Source organism: Equus caballus, chromosome 6, assembly GCF_041296265.1.
Source record: "Equus caballus isolate H_3958 breed thoroughbred chromosome 6, TB-T2T, whole genome shotgun sequence".
In the NCBI taxonomy this organism is placed as follows: domain Eukaryota; kingdom Metazoa; phylum Chordata; class Mammalia; order Perissodactyla; family Equidae; genus Equus; species Equus caballus.
The window spans coordinates 43,769,098-43,787,782 of record NC_091689.1 but is presented as its reverse complement, the minus strand read 5'-3'; the positions used below and the strand labels follow the sequence as shown (position 1 = coordinate 43,787,782).

The window sequence follows — 18,685 nt, the reverse complement described above, 5'->3', positions numbered from 1 at the left end:
ATAATTTAACTTTGCCTTTAAAAATATTTTTTAATTTATTTAACCATTTTGTTCTCTAATTTGACTACAGGTTTCTTCATATTTTCCTTAAAATAAAAGTTTAAAAAACTGTCTATAATATTAGTATGAACTCAGCCAATGTCAAGTATAACAAAAGTCTAACAACAAAATAATACAATAATAATGGACACGTCACAGGGGTAAAGGCAAAGAGAAAGGTTCTACTATGTGCTAGGGAGAGTGCTAAGGGCTTTACAAAAATAAATCTTATTTACTCTTCATATGAACCATGTAAGGTTGGTATTACTTCCTTTATTTTATACATGAAAAAGCATAGCTCCAAGAGATTAAGTAACTCATTGAGCCAAGCTTAAGGTCACATGAACTAGAAAAAACAAAGCTAAATTTTTATACTAATATGTCTGATATCATAGTCTATGTTTTTTCCCTTTATGTCACCCAGCTTCTCAAAAAGTAACAGGCACTTATCAATAAAATGAAGGGAAAAAACCACGTGATCATCTCAACTGATGCAGAAAAAGCATTTGACAAAATGCAACAAACACTCTTTCATGATAACAACACTCAGCAAAGGAGGAATAGAAAGAAACTACCTCCAAATAAAAGCCATATGAAAAACCAACAGCAAACCTAATACTCAACGGCGAAAGAATGAAAGCAATTCCTCTAAGAACAGGAACAAGGCAAGGATGCTCGCTTTCACCACTTTTATTCAGCACAGTACTTGAAGTTCTAGCCAGAGCAGTTAGGCAAGAAAAATAAATAAAAGGCATCCAAATTGAAAAGGAAGAAGCAAATTATCTCTGTTTGTAGATGATGTATATCATCTTACACAGAGAAAATCCTAAAGACTTCACAAGTGTGCAGTCAGAGATTGGGACAATAAGATTGAATAAACTATTATATAACTTGGTGGGGGTCAATGTAGACTTGTTAGAAGAGGTGACAATTCAGCCGTGCTCCAAACGGCAGAAAGGATTTATCACAGAGTTTAAAAAGGCAGTCCTTGGGGCTGGCCTGGGGGCACAGTAATTGAGTTTGTGTGTTCCACTCTGGCAGTCCAGGGTTCGCCAGTTCAGACCCTGGGCACAGACCTACACACCGCTCATCAAACCATGCTATAGCGGCATCCCACATACATAACAGAGGAAGACTGGTACAGATGTTAGCTCAGGGCTCATCTTCCTCAAGCAAACAAACAACGGCAGTCCAGGGTTAAGCAACAACAGGATAACAAGAAAAAACATTAATTATAAAAAACATACCAGACTAAGGCAAGATGTTAATGACAAGGGAAACTGTGGGGAAGTGAGGGAGGTACATGGGAACCCTCTGTGCTTTCCATTCATTTTTCTATAAACCTAAAACTGCTTTAAAAAATAAAATCTATTAATTAAAAAAGTTAAGTGTCAATTCTGTACTTCAAAGCACGTTCTGGGGTTTGTGCCTGGCCCAAGATAATCCCCTCTCTCTGACAAGACCGGACCTCTGGATCACATCTATACAGCTTATTTATTCTGTACAGCCTTGCCTCCACAGCCATAACTCAAAGACCAGGGTAGACACCTGACCCAAGCTGGAGTAATCAGACTCTCCAGGGATTTTTAAGTTGGATCTGAGAGATCTAAGATCTGAGTTTACCATAGGCCGTTTAGTTGAAGTAAAGTAATTCAACCTGTATCTCTATTTTACAGTTGAGGAAACTGAGGCATAGCTACGTTAAGTCACGTGGTCCCACAATCAGTAAATGACAGCGCCAAGATCCAACCCAGGCCGGGGAGTTCCAAAGCCTGTGCTCTCAACTACTGTGTTAAAGGATGCTGTACTTTACAGCTGATTTGTAACCAATACTAAGACCCATTTTCAGGGGACAGATTTGAGACTCATTCTCCCACTTCCTCGTTTGGCTGCCTCGTGATTAAACCCTCTCTCTGCTGCAATCTCGTCATCTCGGTGTTTGGCTTTCTGGACAACGGGCAAAAACAAACCTGGTTCGCTAACACTTTATTTTAAAATTTTTCCTTTAGAATGCTGTCTTCTGAAATGCCTAAATTTTCCATATGCCTTCAACCTAATACACTTGACATTTTAATACGCTTATTCCCAAATACCTGTCCTGATATTTGTCACATTGTGACATCCTGCACTTGCTCATTTCCCACTGCCAAGGAATTCCGGCATATGTACTTGTGAGATTACATACAGTATGTGTAACAAAGAAATGAGAATCATTTTCAAAGCTACATACAAACTAGTTCCATTATTTTACATGCATATGAAAAACACTCATAAATGTGACTACGGGTGTGAACTGACAAACTGCTAAAAAGGTGCAGATGAATCAGAAACTAGAAATCCAGTGCGAAGGGAACAGAGAGGCATTCCCCACGTCTTCGCCAAGCCTCAGTGTGCCCACATCCCTGCAGCTGCTCAGAAAGATTTGCTTTAATAAATATCAGATCTCTGCCAACAACTATGATGAGAGTCCTCTTTTTCCGCAAATACAATCCCCAGTCTATTTCTCGAGGCTTCCTTCTGCTTTTTCCTGACCAATTCTTTCAATTAGCAATATCACTCTGAATTTCACACCTTTCTATGGGGAGTCACATAACAAAATACCAAAGAAAAAGGGCATTTCAAGACTGCAATATATTTATAAGAATCCTGAGGGGCTGGCCCCATGGCCGAGTGGTTAAGTTCGCGCGCTCCGCTGTAGGTGGCTCAGTGTTTTGTTGGTTCGAATCCTGGGCGCGAACATGGCACTGCTCATCAAACCATGCTGAGGCAGCGTCCCACATGCCACAACTAGAAGGACCCACAACGAAGGATATACAACTATGTCCTGGGGGGCTTTGGGGAGAAAAAGGAAAAAAAATTTTTTTAAAATCTTAAAAAAAAATAAAAAAATAAAAAGAATCCTGAGACTGAATTTAAAAAACAATGGAAGGCCACAAGTGAAGCAGAGCATAGTGGTCATGACTCCTAGAAAGTCTCCTCTCAAGTTGACATGGAAACACAAACACAGACAATTCCCTCTCTACAGAGCAGAATGAATAAATCAGGATTCTTGTCTCCTGCTCCCTCAACTCCATTATATTTTTAAACAACATACCCTTCCTTGTGAAATGCTTTGTTAGCGTAAAGATAAAAAAGCAACTAAGTTGACAGCTAAAATCAATAGAAAGGACTGGAACAATGGCCGTCTTAACCACAGCCAAATCAGTGACTGCTCAAGGCCATGCTATTCAACGTCCAGGAGAGGGAAAACGTGGCTATCTTCTTCCCCCAAGGATCTTCACCTACCAACACTCTTCAACTGAGAGCATTAGGCCTTCCTAAGCATGCTGATACTCAGCAAGCCATTTTACTTTTCTGCATTTTCCTTCTCTAATAAAAGGGATAATAATAATGACCACACAAACCATCTGAGAGTAAAAGAAAAGTCAATCAACTTTATAGAGGAATAATTACGAGTGTAAGCTCTGGATCCAGACTACCTGGCTTTCTAACATCATGGCTCCTTTACTTACAACCTCGACAAGTTACTTAACTTCTGCCCGCCTCATGCACAACATGAGGATAAAATAATGTTATCTCACTGACTATTTAAGATTCAAACAAGTTAATAAATATAAGATGCTTAGAATAGTGTCAGGCTCATACAAAACACTCATTAAATTGTATTATTATTTTCTGAATCCGTATTTGCCAATACGTTATTTAAGAATTAAAGATAAAGTTACTGTTCAAAATAGCTTACATTTAATTAATGGCACTAACAGTAATAAAAGTTAAAGAAAATCTTTGTGTCAAAATAGTCTACCAATTATAAAATAATAATGAGCCCTCGATATAATTCAAGCAGCTACAAATAAACTATGTAACCTACATTAGTGTAATTTATCAAGGAGGGCGTGATTTTACCCTGAAACTTCCACAAAGAGTTATCATTAACATTGTCAATGAAGTAAGAAAAGTAAAAATAACAAACACAAGTCCCACTTTCTCTCTCTCTCCACTCCAACCTTCTAATGGTTCCCAGAGGTTCATTATTTCTTTATCCTCAATAAATAAAAACCCGAATTATATATAATGATTCCATACTTGCTCTTTTTAACATTAGTTTTTGAAATACTAAAAATATGTTGGCATGAAATACAAAATTTCTGATCACTCATGAATGATGAGTGACTACACTCTTAGAGAAACTCATCTTGAGGCAAATTTACAGGATTATTGTTTTTATGCTCCTTAGTAACTTACTACTTCCCAACTTTAGCCAACTGCTCAGTATGATTCTAAATTAAGCATCACCTGACTTTGCAGCTATTACGTTTGTCACAGCAAAAGAGAGCATGCTCTACTGGTCATCAACAGGGGACAGGTTAAATAGGCAGACCACACCACACAAGGGAACACCATACGGCTGTTAAAAAAAATGAAGCAGTGACAGGAATAAAATACAGAAGTACGTAAGTACTCATCTGGAATGATTTCCAAGATGTTTTATTAATTGGGAAAAGGCAAGGTGCAGAACACTGGGGAGGAGTATTTACTACCATTTACGGAAGGAAAAAAGCACACACATATATTTCCTTTGAAATGCAGAGAGTATCTTTGGAAGGATACACAGTAAGCCTGTATCAGCGCCGCCTGCAGGGAGGAAAAGGAAGACGAAATAGGTAGAGGATGGGAAGCAGTCTCACTTTTCTTACATACCCTTTTGATCCTTTTGAATTTTGCACCATGTAAAGGCGTTTTTAAAAATATATGAAAAGTCAACTTTTTAGCCCATTAAATGTGCCTAAGAATAAAACAACCTGAAACTATAAATGTTTGAAATCAATATAGGAGCCGGCAATGTTCCGCTAGGTATCAATCAACCCAGCGTCTGAGTTACGAGCACGTGCATTCAAAACATGCCTGAAGGCTCCAAATGGCTGCATTTTAAAATGAAAAAAATGACTAAATTTTGTTGATTATTTTTAAACTAGAGATCGAAAACATGCCGTTATCAGAGTTGGCAACATGAACTCCCAGAACACGCTCGGGAGCAGCTTGCCCGGTTTGGGGAAGACAGCTGACGCTGCAACAGGGATGCGCTGAGGCCACGCCCGGGCTCGGTGCAAGCGGTGGGTAAGGAGCCAGAGCTACGCCGGCCGCGCTGCACAGGGCGCACGCCACGGCGGGGTCGGCGGCGCACTCTGCACGTCTCTGGGAATCCTCTCGTTTTTACAACAGAGCAACTGCTAAAACGACGTCTCTGCTAAGCTCCTAAGTGACGTACACAGTAACTTCTTTTATGACTTTAGAAACAATGCTTCTAACACTCAAAAGAAAAGCAAAATTACAAAAGAAACTTACAAAAATTAGTACTTTTTAACATTACTCAACATTACTAACAGTACACAATGCCTAAAAAGTGGAGGATGTTAAATAAATGTTTGTCAAATAAGTGAATTTTAGGGGCCAGCCAATGGCGCAGCGGTTAAGTGCGCACGTTCTGCTCCTCAGCGGCACCGGGCTCGCTGGTTGGGATCCCGGGTGCAGACATGGCAACGCTTGTCAAGCCATGCTGTGGTAGGCGTCCCACATAGAAAGTAGAGGAAGATGGGCATGGATGTTAGCTGGGGGCCAGTCTTCCTCAGTGAAAAGAGGAGGATTGGCAGCAGATGTTAGCTGAGGGCTAATCTTCCTCAAAAAAAAAAAAAGTAAATTTTAAAGTTACACGAAAAAAATTCCTTACTTATGCCCTAAAGAAATACTCTAATTCATCATCCCTTGCTTTGACTTTGCAAAATAGGTAAAAGATATTACCACTCTCATCTCAAAGTTGAGGGCTATGGAAAATAATTAAGAAAATGATAACGGATCACCTGGTTACGGTCCCTAATAATGAGAAATAATTTCAACAGAGATTACTGTAAGACTAAAATCTTTTTTAAAGAAAATAAAAAAAACTTTTACTGCTTTTTTAGTTTTAAACCTCAGACGAACCTCTCACAGATTTAGTAAAATAGTACCTACGCTATTGGCTGTACACATCACCACAGCCTACTATTAGAAAAGTAAATCTCTCAGAGGTGCAACCAACCCAGTTGTTGAGATGAGAGAAGCTTCTACTCTATTCTTCGGTTTTCTCATTTTTTTCCTCTGTCAGGTATGTGCTTAATTGGGACAACGTTTCAAACGATACTGTAGTAGCAGTTATATCACATAACAGACCTTTAGTTTTCCTGGCCAGGAATAGCCAGTCTGAGATTCTTATTCTATATCAGAAAAGCTGGCAGGAGTGATTTTTAAACACATTATTAAATTTGAACTCACTGAACTGCTAATTCTCTACAAAGAACATAAGAATGTTATCAAAACAATCTTGGCTACCATTGTCTCTACCTTCATATATAAATCTGCTGTTAGTTGTTGAATTTTGCTTTATTTGGCTTCATATCTTTTGTCTCACCTGATCAGCTTAAATTGATTCTGACCCAAATTGCAGACAACCCCTCCGTTTTACACGCATCTTTGTCACCTGTAAATATTTACTGAGTGCCCACCATAGACTCATTATGTACATACAAGGGACTGAGCAACAAGAAGGAATGATACTTGCTCCACTTCAACATGGGCAGACGTACTTGGTTAAAGAAAAAGTTTATACCCTTTTTGGAGGGAAATTCTGCAACTTGTACCAAAATTTAAACTCTGCATCCTCAAACATACAAGGTTTACAAAATACTAGGCCAAACATACAAAGATACATGTAACAAGGACGTTACTGTTTCATTGTTTTCAACAGAAAAAAACTGAACATGTTAATGTCTGTCCATAGGTGAGCAATTAATAATATACATTTATGAAAAATACTACTTTGTGGTCACTAAAAAGAATAAGGTAAATCCAGAAGTACTAAACTGTAAAGTACTCTATGGCATTTTAGTTTGAAAAATAGACTCAGAATAGTTTTCTCAACAAATGGTTCTAGGGTAACTGGATATCCACATGCGAAAGGATGAATTCGGACCCCAAGCTCCCAGCACACACAAAAATTAACTAAAAATGGATCAAAGACCTACATATAAGAGCTAAAATTTTAAAACCCTTAGAAGAAAACATAGGAGTATATCTTTGTCAGCTTGTGCCAGGCAATGATTTTTCAGATACAACACCAAAAGCAAAAGGGAGAAAAAGAAAAATTAACAAATTGGACTACATCAAAATAAAAATTGCCTGCACTTCAAATGACACCATGAAGAATGTGACAAGACAATCCACAGAATGAAAGGTACTATCTGCAAATCATTTATCTGATAGGGACTTGTATCCAGAATATATAAAGAACTCTTACAACTAAGTAATAAAAAGACAAATAATTTAAAAATGGGCAAAGTAAATGAACAGACATTTCTCTAAAGATACAAGGATGACCAATAAGCACATGAAAAAATCCTTAACATTATTCATCATTAGGGAAACGCAAATCAAAACCACAATCAGATGCTGTATCACATCCACCGGGATGGGATAATTAAAAAGATGGACAATAACAAGTGTTGGTGAGGATGCAGAGAAATCTGAACCCTTATACATTGCTGGTGGGAATCTAAAACGTTGCATTTTGGAAACAGTCTGATAGTTTCTCAAATTGTAAAACAGAGTTAGCATATGACCCAACAACTTCACTTGGGTATATAAACAAGAGAAATGAAAATATATGTCCACACAAAGACCTGGACACTGATGTTCACAGCAGCATTGTTCATAATAGCCAAAAAGTCGAAACAACTCAAAAGTTCATCAATTAATGAATGGATAAACAAAACGTAGTATGGCCATACAAGAGAACACTATTCAGCAATAAAAAGGAATGAAATACTGATATATGCAATACATAACAACATGAATGAACTTCAAAAACACTTTGCTAAGTCAAAAAAGCCAGTCACAAAAGACCACGTATCTTATGATTCCCTTTACATGAAATGTCCGGAATAGGCAACTCTATAGAGGCAGAAAGTAAATTAGCGGTCGTTTGGGGTCAGGAGTGAGGGAAGGGGAGAGGGAATGGCTGTAAGTGAGCAGGTTTCTTTGGGGAGGGGATGTGATGGAAATGTTCTAAGATAAGATTTCGCTAATAGTTGCAAAACTCTGCAAATATGCTATGAACTACTGCACACTTAAAATGGGTGAATTTTCTGGTATGTAAATTACACCTCAATATAGCTATTAAAAAAATAAGGTTCAGAGCCAGCTCCGGTGGCCAAGTGGTTAAGTTTGGCACACTGCACTTCAGCAGCCCAGGTTTGGTTCCCAGGCGTGGACCTACACCACTCATCTATCAGTGGCCATGCTGTGACAGAGGATCACATAGAAAATAGAGGAAGACTGGCAACAGATGTTAGCTCAGGGCAACTCTTCCTCAACGAAAAAAAATAATGAGATTCAGTGTACATACTGTATTTCAGCATATAAATATTATATATATTTTTCTAAGTGGGGAAAAAAGATGTCTACAGGCATAGAAGAATTCCAGATGATATACACAAACTGCTAACAATAGTTACTTGAAAGGTAGGGTGTCAAAAAAACTTATCCAAACCAGACACTTTTGAGAGTAAAAAAGAGTATTAATAATTATACATTTATAATTTAACTGTAATTAGTAATTACAACAGCAGTTGTAAACCAGAGAGACGAGGAGAGCAGAACAGGAACTCTTCCCATATCCCATGATTTGCTTTTGTGATTTTGTAGAACCAATCACCAATCATTATTTCCCTCCAGCTGATGGACTTATAAACAGCTTTTAAATTCTAATTTTGTACCTAATAATCTCTTATTGGCACCCTGATGTTTATGTGGCTTAGTGCAGGCAATATTTCCATCAAGTGCCTCTAACAGCCAAAGAGAATGATTTCATGCTCAAATGAAACTGGGGAGAAAGGAGGGAGGTATAGACCAAACAGATCATTACAGAACAACGTCTTTAGAACCGCAAGTTTCATCCCCAAAATTAATTTAATTTTGCATTCTACTCAATACTGTAACTGACTCTATTTCAATATAAAACCCCCAGGAATAACTATGACCTTCCAGGAAGAAACATTCTTATCTTGTGGCTCAGCACAGGGATCGCAAACTAGGACCTGTGTGCCAAATTTGCTGCCTATTTTTTGTACTGCCTGGTGCTAAGAATGGTTTTTCATTTAAGAAGTTAAAAAAACAGAAGAATATCTTGTGATATGTAAAAGTTATATGAAATTCAAATTTCAGTGTCTATAAATACAGTTATTGAAACAGCCACGCTCACTCATTTATGGCTCATTCCTTTATGTATTATCCACAGCTGCTTTTGCCTCACAACAGGGAAGTTGAGTAGCTGTTATCAGAAACCGTATGGTCCACGAAATCTAAAATATCAAGCATCTGGATTAGGGGTCAAACTCCCCATTTAGAGAAGCATGGGTGCATGATCAGAGCACGTTCCAACACAACTCAGCCTCACAGAGCCTCACGTTTCCTCATCTACAAAATGAGGATGACACTTAATTCATAAAGTTACTGTGAGCATTAAATCACAAGGTTATTGTGAGCGTTAAATAAGATTTGGCCCATAGTAAGCACTCAATAAATGCAACTACTGCTATTGTATAAGAATTTTGCACTACAACTTTTTAAACACTACAAACAAATGTATTTCCTTAATCTCCTCTTCGTTGACAAGACTAATAACTTCACCATAATATTATCACCTTTAAAAAACTTCTTTGTAAACAAAAAGTGACAAATGTTGGAGAGGTAGTGGAGAAAAAGGAACCCTCATACACTGTTGGTGGGAATGCAAACTGGTACAGCCACTATGGAAAACAGTATGGAGATTTCTCAAAAAGTTAAAAATAGAAATATCCTATGACCCAGCCATCCCATTACTGGGTATCTATCCTAAGAACCTGAAATCAGAAATCCCAAGAGTCCCTTGCACCCCTATGTTCATCGCAGCATTATTTACAATAGCCAAGACGTGGAACCAACCTACATGCCCAGAAACTGATGATTGGATAAAGAAGATATGGTATATATACACAATGGAATACTACTCAGCCATAAAAAAAGACAAAATTGGCCCATTCGCAGCAACGTGGATGGACCGCGAGGGTATTATGTTAAGCGAAATAAGCCAGTCAGAGAAAGACGAACTCTATATGACTCCACTCATAGGTGGAAGTTAACATATTGACAAGGAGATCTGATCGGTGGTTACCAGGGAAAGGGGGGGGGGGGCACAAAGGGGGAAGTGGTGTACCCACAACATGACTAACAATAATATACAACTGAAATCTCACAAGGTTGTAATCTATCATAACATTAATTAAAAAAACAAAAACAAAGACAAACTTCTTTGTAAACAAAAAGTAACAAATGTTGGAGAGGTTGTGGAGAAAAGGGAACCCTCATACACTGCTGGTGGGAAGGCAAACTGGTGCAGCCACTATGGAAAACGGTATGGAGATTTCTCAAAAAATTAAAAATAGAAATACTGTATGACCCAGCCATCCCACTACTGGGTATCTACCCAAAGAACTTGAAATCAGCAATTCCAAAAGTCCCATGCACCCCTATGTTCATTGCAGCATTATTTACAATAGCCAAGACGTGGAAGCAACCTAAGTGCCCATCAGCTGATGACTGGATAAAGAAGATATGGTATATATATACAATGGAATACTACTCAGCCATAAAAAGGACACAATCGTCCCATTCACAACAACATGGATGGACCTTGAAGGTATTATGTTAAGTGAAATCAGCCAGATAGAGGAAGACAATCTCTGTATGACTCCACTCACATGAGGAAGTTAAACATGTGGACAAAGAGAACAGATTAGTGGCTACCAGGGGAAAGCGGGGGTGGGGGTGGGCACAAAGGGTGAAGGGGTGCACCTACAACATGACTGACAAACAATAATGTACAAGTGAAATTTCACAAGATTGTAAACTTTCATAATCTCAATAAAAAGTTAAAAAAAAACTTCTTTGTCGCCCTTCTAATGTTGGAAACCTAGACATTTCTAGAATTCTCTTTGTATTAAATAAATCTTCAAAAACCTGAATTTTTACTGATATTGAAACATTGTTGGGGCCGGCCCATGGCAGACTGGTTAAGTTCGCACACCTCACTTCGGTGGCCTAAGGTTTCACTGGTTCAGACCCTGGTGTGGACATGGCACCACTCATCAGGCCATGCTGAGGCGGCGTCCCACATAGCACAACCAGAAGGACCCACAACTGGAATATACAACTATGTACTGGGGGGCTTTGGGGAGAAGAAGAAGGAGGAAAAAAGAAGAGCAGGAACAGATCTTAGCTCAGGTGCCAATCTTTAAAAAAAAAAAGATGTCACGTTGCCAGGTACAGTACAGTTCCACTTAGTAAATCAACTACTGTGTGCCAGAAACTACATTAAATCCTTTACACATTTTCTCATCTAACTCTCACTTTTTAACCTACAATCCCACTTTACAGAGGCATCTGAAACTCAGAGATGAAGCTCCTCGCTCAAGGTCAGACAGCTGTTGGTGAAAGGGCTGGGGCTCCCCCACAAGTCTCACCGCCAACTATGGCAGCAGCTAACCTGCGCCGCCGACCACGCGTATTCACATGGTCAGCAGAGTCTGGAATTTCATTATTATGGTATTTCAGTAAGTCTGCCAAGAATCTTTTCAGTCAAAACGCCAGTTCATCTGCTATTTTACGTAGCAGAATTTCCAAGCCAGTGCATGGACTGTGAAGAGGCCCTTAGGTGGAACTGCCTATAGTGTCCATAGTGAAAAAGAACCACCAGATTTCACTGTCTGAACGATCAGTGATGGGTAGTTGGGTCAATAGCTATCAATAAAACAATTTTCTCTAAGTCAACTGACAAGTAGATTCACCTTGTCCAAATCCTAAATGTCAACATTAGCAAGCCATATTTTCCCATGTACTGAGCATCCAAGAACACATTTGGCTAGAACAAAACATTGTTTCTGGGAAAAGGCACAGAAAGATCAAATTAGAACTGCCAGAAAGGACTCCTTTGAAATCTACCCTTCCTCATCTGAGCAGAAATGTTAGTATTCTAGGCTCAGCTGTCTTCTGCTTGAATGCCTGCCACAATCTGGAACTAATTTAATTGAAGCTAGGGAATGAAAATCCATTTCCTACGAGGTCCATTTAGTAGAGACAATCAGAAAGAAGGGAGCATTGCTTGGGGGGAGAGAGAGAATCAGAAGGAAAAGTTGGCAACTGATTAGATCATTCATTTGATCTAAAGAATGCTCCAAAGAAGGAAGCAAGGGAAATTACTTGAGAGTGAACCCCTGTTCATTTCACATGCCCCACATAGCAAAAGCAACAGCATTCTTCTAAGTGAACCAAACAAAATTATTTAAAATGTATGATTTGATCCCAAAGTTAAAGAATCCATTTATTCTTTTTATTTTTTCTGCTTTTTCTCCCCAAATCCCCCCAGTACACAGCTGTACATTCTAGCTGTGGGTCCTTCTAGTTGTGGTATATGGGACGTCGCCTCAACGTGGCCTGAAGAGCAGTGCCGTGTCCGTGCCCAGGATCCAAACCAGCGAAACCCTAGGCCACCAAAGTGGAGCACATGAACTTAAGCAGTTGGCCACGGGGCTGGCCCCCCATTTATTCTTTACAGATTTTAAAAGGCACATTACTCAGAATCTAAACTCATTCTACCTTTTGCCTGATTCTCCCTTCCTAAGGGGTTGCATTTTCTCTCTTCAGGAATGTTACTTATTTCTCTCTTTTTTGTGTAAAGATGAAGGTACATTCTTTTGCCTAACAATACCAAATATTTCCACTCCCTTTGCACTGAATGAAATTAATACTAATTAGTACTTTGCTAAAAATCTCTGATTTCTTCAACTGCTTGCCCTAAAAATAATTCAAATGTAATCAGTATCAGTTGTTATCATTATATGCACAAATGGCATCCAGAACATCTGTAACAGGTATTTTGATAATAGGGGAGAAAAAGAAAAGAGACTAGAAATCAAAAGCCTGGATTTTACTTCTGGAGATATCATTTACTTGTCATGTGACCTTAGGTCTATCACACCCTTTCTGAGCCTAAATTTCCCCATCGATAAAATGAAGATAATGACAACAGCCCTGCTTTCTTCAGTTAAGAAGCTCAAAAGAGCTCAGGTATGTGAAAGCACTATGAACTCTGCAAAGGATACACAAAAGTAAGCCATTATTATTGATCATTCTATCTCGACAGATTGTTCCTTTTTAAGCTTATGAACTTCACTCAGTCACAACACTCCTCTCTACTTTGCCTCTAACTTATGTGACATGTCAAATTGCTATAACAAAAGCGCACTATGGGGGGCCCGGTGGCACAGTGGTTAAGTGCGCATGTTCCGCTTCGGCGGCCTGGGGTTCGCCGGTTTGGATCCCGGATGCAGACATGGCACCGCTTGGCACGCCATGCTGTGGTAGGCATCCCACATATAAAGCAGAGAAAGGTGGGCACAGATGTTAGCTCAGGGCCAGTCTTCCTCAGCAAAAGGAGGAGGATTGGTGGCAGATGTTAGCTCAAGGCTAATCTTCCTCAAAAAAAAAAAAATCACATTATGTTTTACTAGGGAAACAAGTCAATCCTCTATTAAATGTGTTTCTTTCTAAAACCTAAAATCAAAGGCAAACTATAGATTTATTGAAGTTTCTTCCTGCAAAGCTAAATAGCAATGATTCATTTTTCAGGAAGCTTGTCTGAAAAATAATTCTTGTTTTCTTCTTACAGTCTTATTTCCTATACATTATCACAGAACAAAACTAAAACTTGAAGCAACTATGGTTCATATGCTAAAAATACATACTGCCCATGATAAAAGTAGATATCAGAGTTTAGATCATCATACTCTATCCTAAAACTCAAAATCACCCAATTTTAAGAGTGAGAAAGGAACATTAAGAGAATATTTAATACAGAGAGAATATCATGGAAGACCCCTTAAGAAACCTACCAACGAACGACCGAGGTGACATGGAGACAATGAGAAAAGAAGACACTTTTCCCTGAATGTCATTTGTACCTTTTGAAATTCAAGCCACGTGCAGTTTAAAAACGTATGTTATTTTATTAATTCGTTATAAATCATTGAGGGAATCCAAAGCCCTCATTTTCTAGAAGAGAAAACTGAAGCCGAAGAAGAAGATGAGCTACTCAGTATCACACTGCTGGAGAGTGAAAAGGCCGGGCCTAGAACTCAGGGACCCAGTGGAAGCTTCCAGTGTTTTCCCCCTCACCACAATACCATGTGGTAAAACAGGAAACGTCATCTTATAAACAATGAAAGCATTACTACAATCCTTTTCAGAACTGTGGTCTTCCCAAGTCCTGGTGACTCATATGACACAATGCTAATCAGGAACATTTTTGTAGAAGTTCTATGGCCAAGGGACAGAGACGACAACCCTCACTATCAAGACTCACACCAAGCATTAAGTGAGTTAATAAAGACAGTGTGTGGGGCAGCGTGTGGATGGTGTGTCTTTTCTCAGGCATAAGTGGATTCAAGCTTTAACCAGACTAGAAAAATGTTGCAGCTTTCATTATTACTAACAGTAAGGCTGTGTGATGAGGCAGAAGAGATTTAATAGTTACAAAGAGCTTATTCCTGGTGAAGCGACTCAGAGGATATTACGCAAAAGAAGACTAGGTGAAATTCTAGTTTGAAAGAAGCCTTACCAATTCCGCCGTGGAACTACTCTCAAACAGGAGAACTAAGGGAATCATCAAGGCCCCTCTGAGTCCCCAAATCCTCAAATACAGAGAAGCAAGGCAGCTTCCGCTCCTCTGAGCAATCCAAGCATACTTTCCCTCTTGGTAAAAAGAAATATTAACTTTTTCTTTTAAAGGGCACAAATGCAAGGAAAACAGCCGAGTCTCCACAGGAAAGGATAAGAGAAGCCAAAAATGAAACTATTCCAAAAAATATCTGAGCCTGCCTGCTTGGAACAGAAGGATCTTGGAAGAAAGGAAATGTATTACAGGGAGTGTTCCTTCTTTCCTCGGTCTGTACACAGCCTTACATTTGGAGAAACACACACATGTTGGCTGTAATCAGCCCTTTACTGTAGCTTTTAATATTTGCCAAACATACGGTGGTCATGTACTAGTTAATCTAAGTATTTTTAAGCGCTGGGTAAGTCTGTTTGCCAACAATTAACTGATCTGATGAAACATTTAAAAAAGAGAACACAAGAGATGATAACAAGCCTGGTCAAGACATAACTTTCAGCCACTGCTGTTCATATTTCTAAAGAGAAATCATGGCATATGGATAAACCACAGACTAGGACTTTCTTAGTCAACTCTGAGTCACAAGGTTACACCACACTGAGAGAGGTCTCTCTCACCACACCTTCAATTTTCTATCAGGAACAAAAGGCCAGGGGGAGCCCAAGTTCTAGTCCTAGCAAACCACTGTCATCTCCAGGGAACCTCTAATACAAAACGCCTAGCCACAACAAAGGTCCTGAGAGCGTTCTTTCAAATTCCTTCTCCAATTTCCACTAAATATTTCAGATATAGGACAAATATTTGGAGTTTATTTGTTAATAATTTCTATAGTAGTCCCCCCTTATCCACGGGGGATACCTTCCAAAACCCCCAGTGGATGCCTGAAACTGCAGACAGTACCAAACCCTATAGACACTACTTTTCCCTGACTAACGGGCTAACAGGCCCGCAGGTATACACAGTGGATGCCTGGACAAAGGGATGATTCACGTCCTGGGTGGGACAGAGCTGGACTCCTCCAGGTTTCAGCACTCAGAATGGCATGCAATTTAAAACTTATGAGTTGTTTATTTCTGGAATTTTCCACTTAATATTTTCCCACCACGGTTAACTGAAACCAGAGAAAAGGAAACCACGGATAAGGGGTGACCACTGTACTTCATTGAAAATAAATCTGCCTCATGGTGAAAGATCACATAACTAAAAGAAGAAAAGAAGTTCACAAGAAACTTAGAAGTCAGATGTTATCTTTCACATTGAAAGGTATTAATACCAAAAACTCTACCAATGTATTTCATCAAAACCATTAAAGCCAGAAAAGCAAGAGCTATTCCTCTCTCTCTCAGCAACAAATGAGTTCAGCAGTGCCAGAAGCTGCACTATTATCACCTGCAGCAGGAGAAACACTTGGTGACTCAAACATTCCCCTTGGATGTCAATTTTAAAATTAAAGAGCTCGTTTCTTTGGGAAGAAAAAAAGCAGAGAAACTTTTAAATTATCCCTTTAAACTTCAGGTCCGATAAATTAAAAACCATGTTGCCTTTTGGTCTCAATTTCAAAGTCAATTCCATTTCTTTTTTCCAAAATCATGAGTCATATCAAACGCCTTGTACCCAAGAAATTTACTCCCTGAAATTCATTCAATTAAGATTTATTGAGTGACCACAACCGAACAAACACCATCTGAATTCAACGAAGATGCTGAATTTTAACTTTATCTCCTCCTACCACTTCCATATTTATACTTGTAAACCTAGAATATTTTTCTCTCGACTTGAAAAATAAAAAGAGCAGCCAACAAATTTCACAGAGCGCAGCTCTTATGTCGAAACCGAATGAAAGAGAAAAATGGGTGTTCTCTACCCCGACGCCTCCTTCGTGACACTGCTTTTAAATGGTTTAGAATTGTTTAAATATCGACTGGTCTAAATATCAGACTAAGTCTTTACACGCTAAATGTTTATTTGCTATGGTAATGGAATAAAAAGTAGGGAATACAGTTAGCGTGTATGATTTACATCCTCAAACAAAGCCAAAGTTTTAAGCCAATGATTTCACACCGCTCCCCATTAACTTTTCATTCACTAGCTAACGAGAAATTGACAGGCTGAGATTTCGGATCGTTTTATTTCCCAGGCTCTCCCTCCGGCGGAGGCAGGAGAAAAGGGGCAGGGCGGAGAAAGAGGAGCACCAACAAGGGGCATGGTACGCTGCAAATACGACAGACAATCCTGAATGAGAGAGAATTACTATGAAGCAGACAGCAAAAGACTAGCTTTGCATTTTCAGCCGTCGGACTCTGCCGCAGAACTCAGCACTGCCTGCCAACGCAACGGCATCAGAGCAAATTATTAAACGCCACCCACAACCTTCCGCTCCAACCCCCGGGAAAGACTTGGTCCACCTCCGTGATGACACTGCTCGGCAGCGCGAGGGGCAGGGTAGCGCATGTCGAGCGAGCGAGGGCCACCGAGCGCAGGACGAGCCCTCGAAAGCTCCACGAGTTTCCCAAGCAGGGGTCCGAGCACGAAGCGCCCACCCGGCGCAGGCCGCACAGCCGCCGCTCCCCTGCACGGGGGTCCTCCGCCACGGGACGCTCCCCGAGCGAGCCCACCGCCCTCTGGCTCCAGAGCTCCCGAGGGACCGCCGCGGTCTCCGTGCCTGCGCCCCGCTCGAGACGAGACCAGCCGCCACCCCTCTCTGACCTGTCCCCGCGGGATCCCAGCCGGCAGCGCGACGCCTCCATCCCCGCCGCTGCGGCGGAGGCAGCCACCGCCCGGCCCGCGACGCCGCCGCTAGGGTGGCAAGCCTGGACGGCAGCCGGCCCCGCCCCTGGCAACGCACCCCGCACTGTCGCCGCCGCCCATTGGCCCACGTGCCGCCGCCCCCTCCCATTGGCTCCGGCCGCCCGGCGCCGCGGGGGGGTTGCTAAGGGCGGAGGCGCGGCGGTGGGAGGTGCCCGCGCGGAGCGGGGCTGGCGCGGGGCGCGGCGCCGGGAGCGGCCCGAGGCCGGGAGCGTCTCCGCAGCGGGGCGGCCGGTCCGTCCGACCAGCCGCCCGTCCCCGCGCCTCTGCCGCCTGTACCCGGAGCCCACCCGGAGCGCTGCAACGTCGGGACTGTCGCAGCTCTGCCGGCTGCCTCGCAAACCCGTCCCTTCCCTGACACCAGGGCCTTGCTGGGAGCCCCGCTTGTCCCCTCTCCAGCGGCCACTCCCAGTTGAATGCATCTTTCCTATTGTTACCTGGCCTTGACTCAACGGAACAAAACTCCTCCACTCCAGCCCAAGCTTTTAGAGCATTCCAGACCTTCTCTACGGACTCTCCTGACAATCTTTTCCATTCCCTCTCTCTACAGCCTATGGACTGTCGGCAAACATCCACGTCCCACCTTGAGATCCGCTACGTAAATCTTGTCGCCAGCCATCACTTCCTTCCTCACCACCGACTTACACAAAGCTTTACGGTCCCCACAAAACATCCCGAGTTACCGCACACCGACTTCAGGCTACAGCATCCCGAGGTCAAAGTTGTTTCCACGTTGGTTTTGAATTCCTAAGAGGCATAGAACTTGGCACAAGCGAGGAGAGCAGAGCCCGGCCCCGCTGGGTCAGCCCCACCCACTGTGTAAGCCCGAGCACGGGTCATTATCTGTGCTTCAAATTCCCGTCTGTAAAATAAACAGAATTCCCCCCCCCCTCCCCCCGCTTGTCGAGGTCTGTCGAGGTCGGCTGGACCTGACACAGTGGGTTCTTAAAGCTGAATGAATGGAGTTGAATGAGATGCTATTGGTATTGGGGAAAGGACAATAGAAACATGCTGTTGACCGGCAGTGCTGCATTAATTACAAGA

The 18,685-nt window shown here is 41.2% G+C and overlaps 1 protein-coding gene across 6 annotated transcripts in view; it reads right to left on the bottom strand.

The window, feature by feature from the left end:
* Window positions 1–18,507, bottom strand: part of TULP3 (TUB like protein 3) — a 62,742-nt gene extending 44,235 nt beyond the window's left edge. For 2 of the 6 annotated variants that reach the window (XR_011439939.1, XR_011439940.1), the window contains exon 1: window positions 17,543–17,704. Coding sequence is in view for 1 of the 6 variants with exons in the window: in XM_005610846.4 (XP_005610903.1) it covers window positions 17,543–17,583 (41 nt within the window). In the remaining 5 variants the exon portion in view is untranslated. Of the gene's footprint in view, window positions 1–17,542; window positions 17,738–18,078 lie in introns of those variants that run through there. The other 4 variants (XM_070270865.1, XM_070270864.1, XM_070270866.1 and 1 more) reach the window with 4 other exon arrangements.
* Window positions 18,508–18,685: the final 178 nt, after the last annotated feature.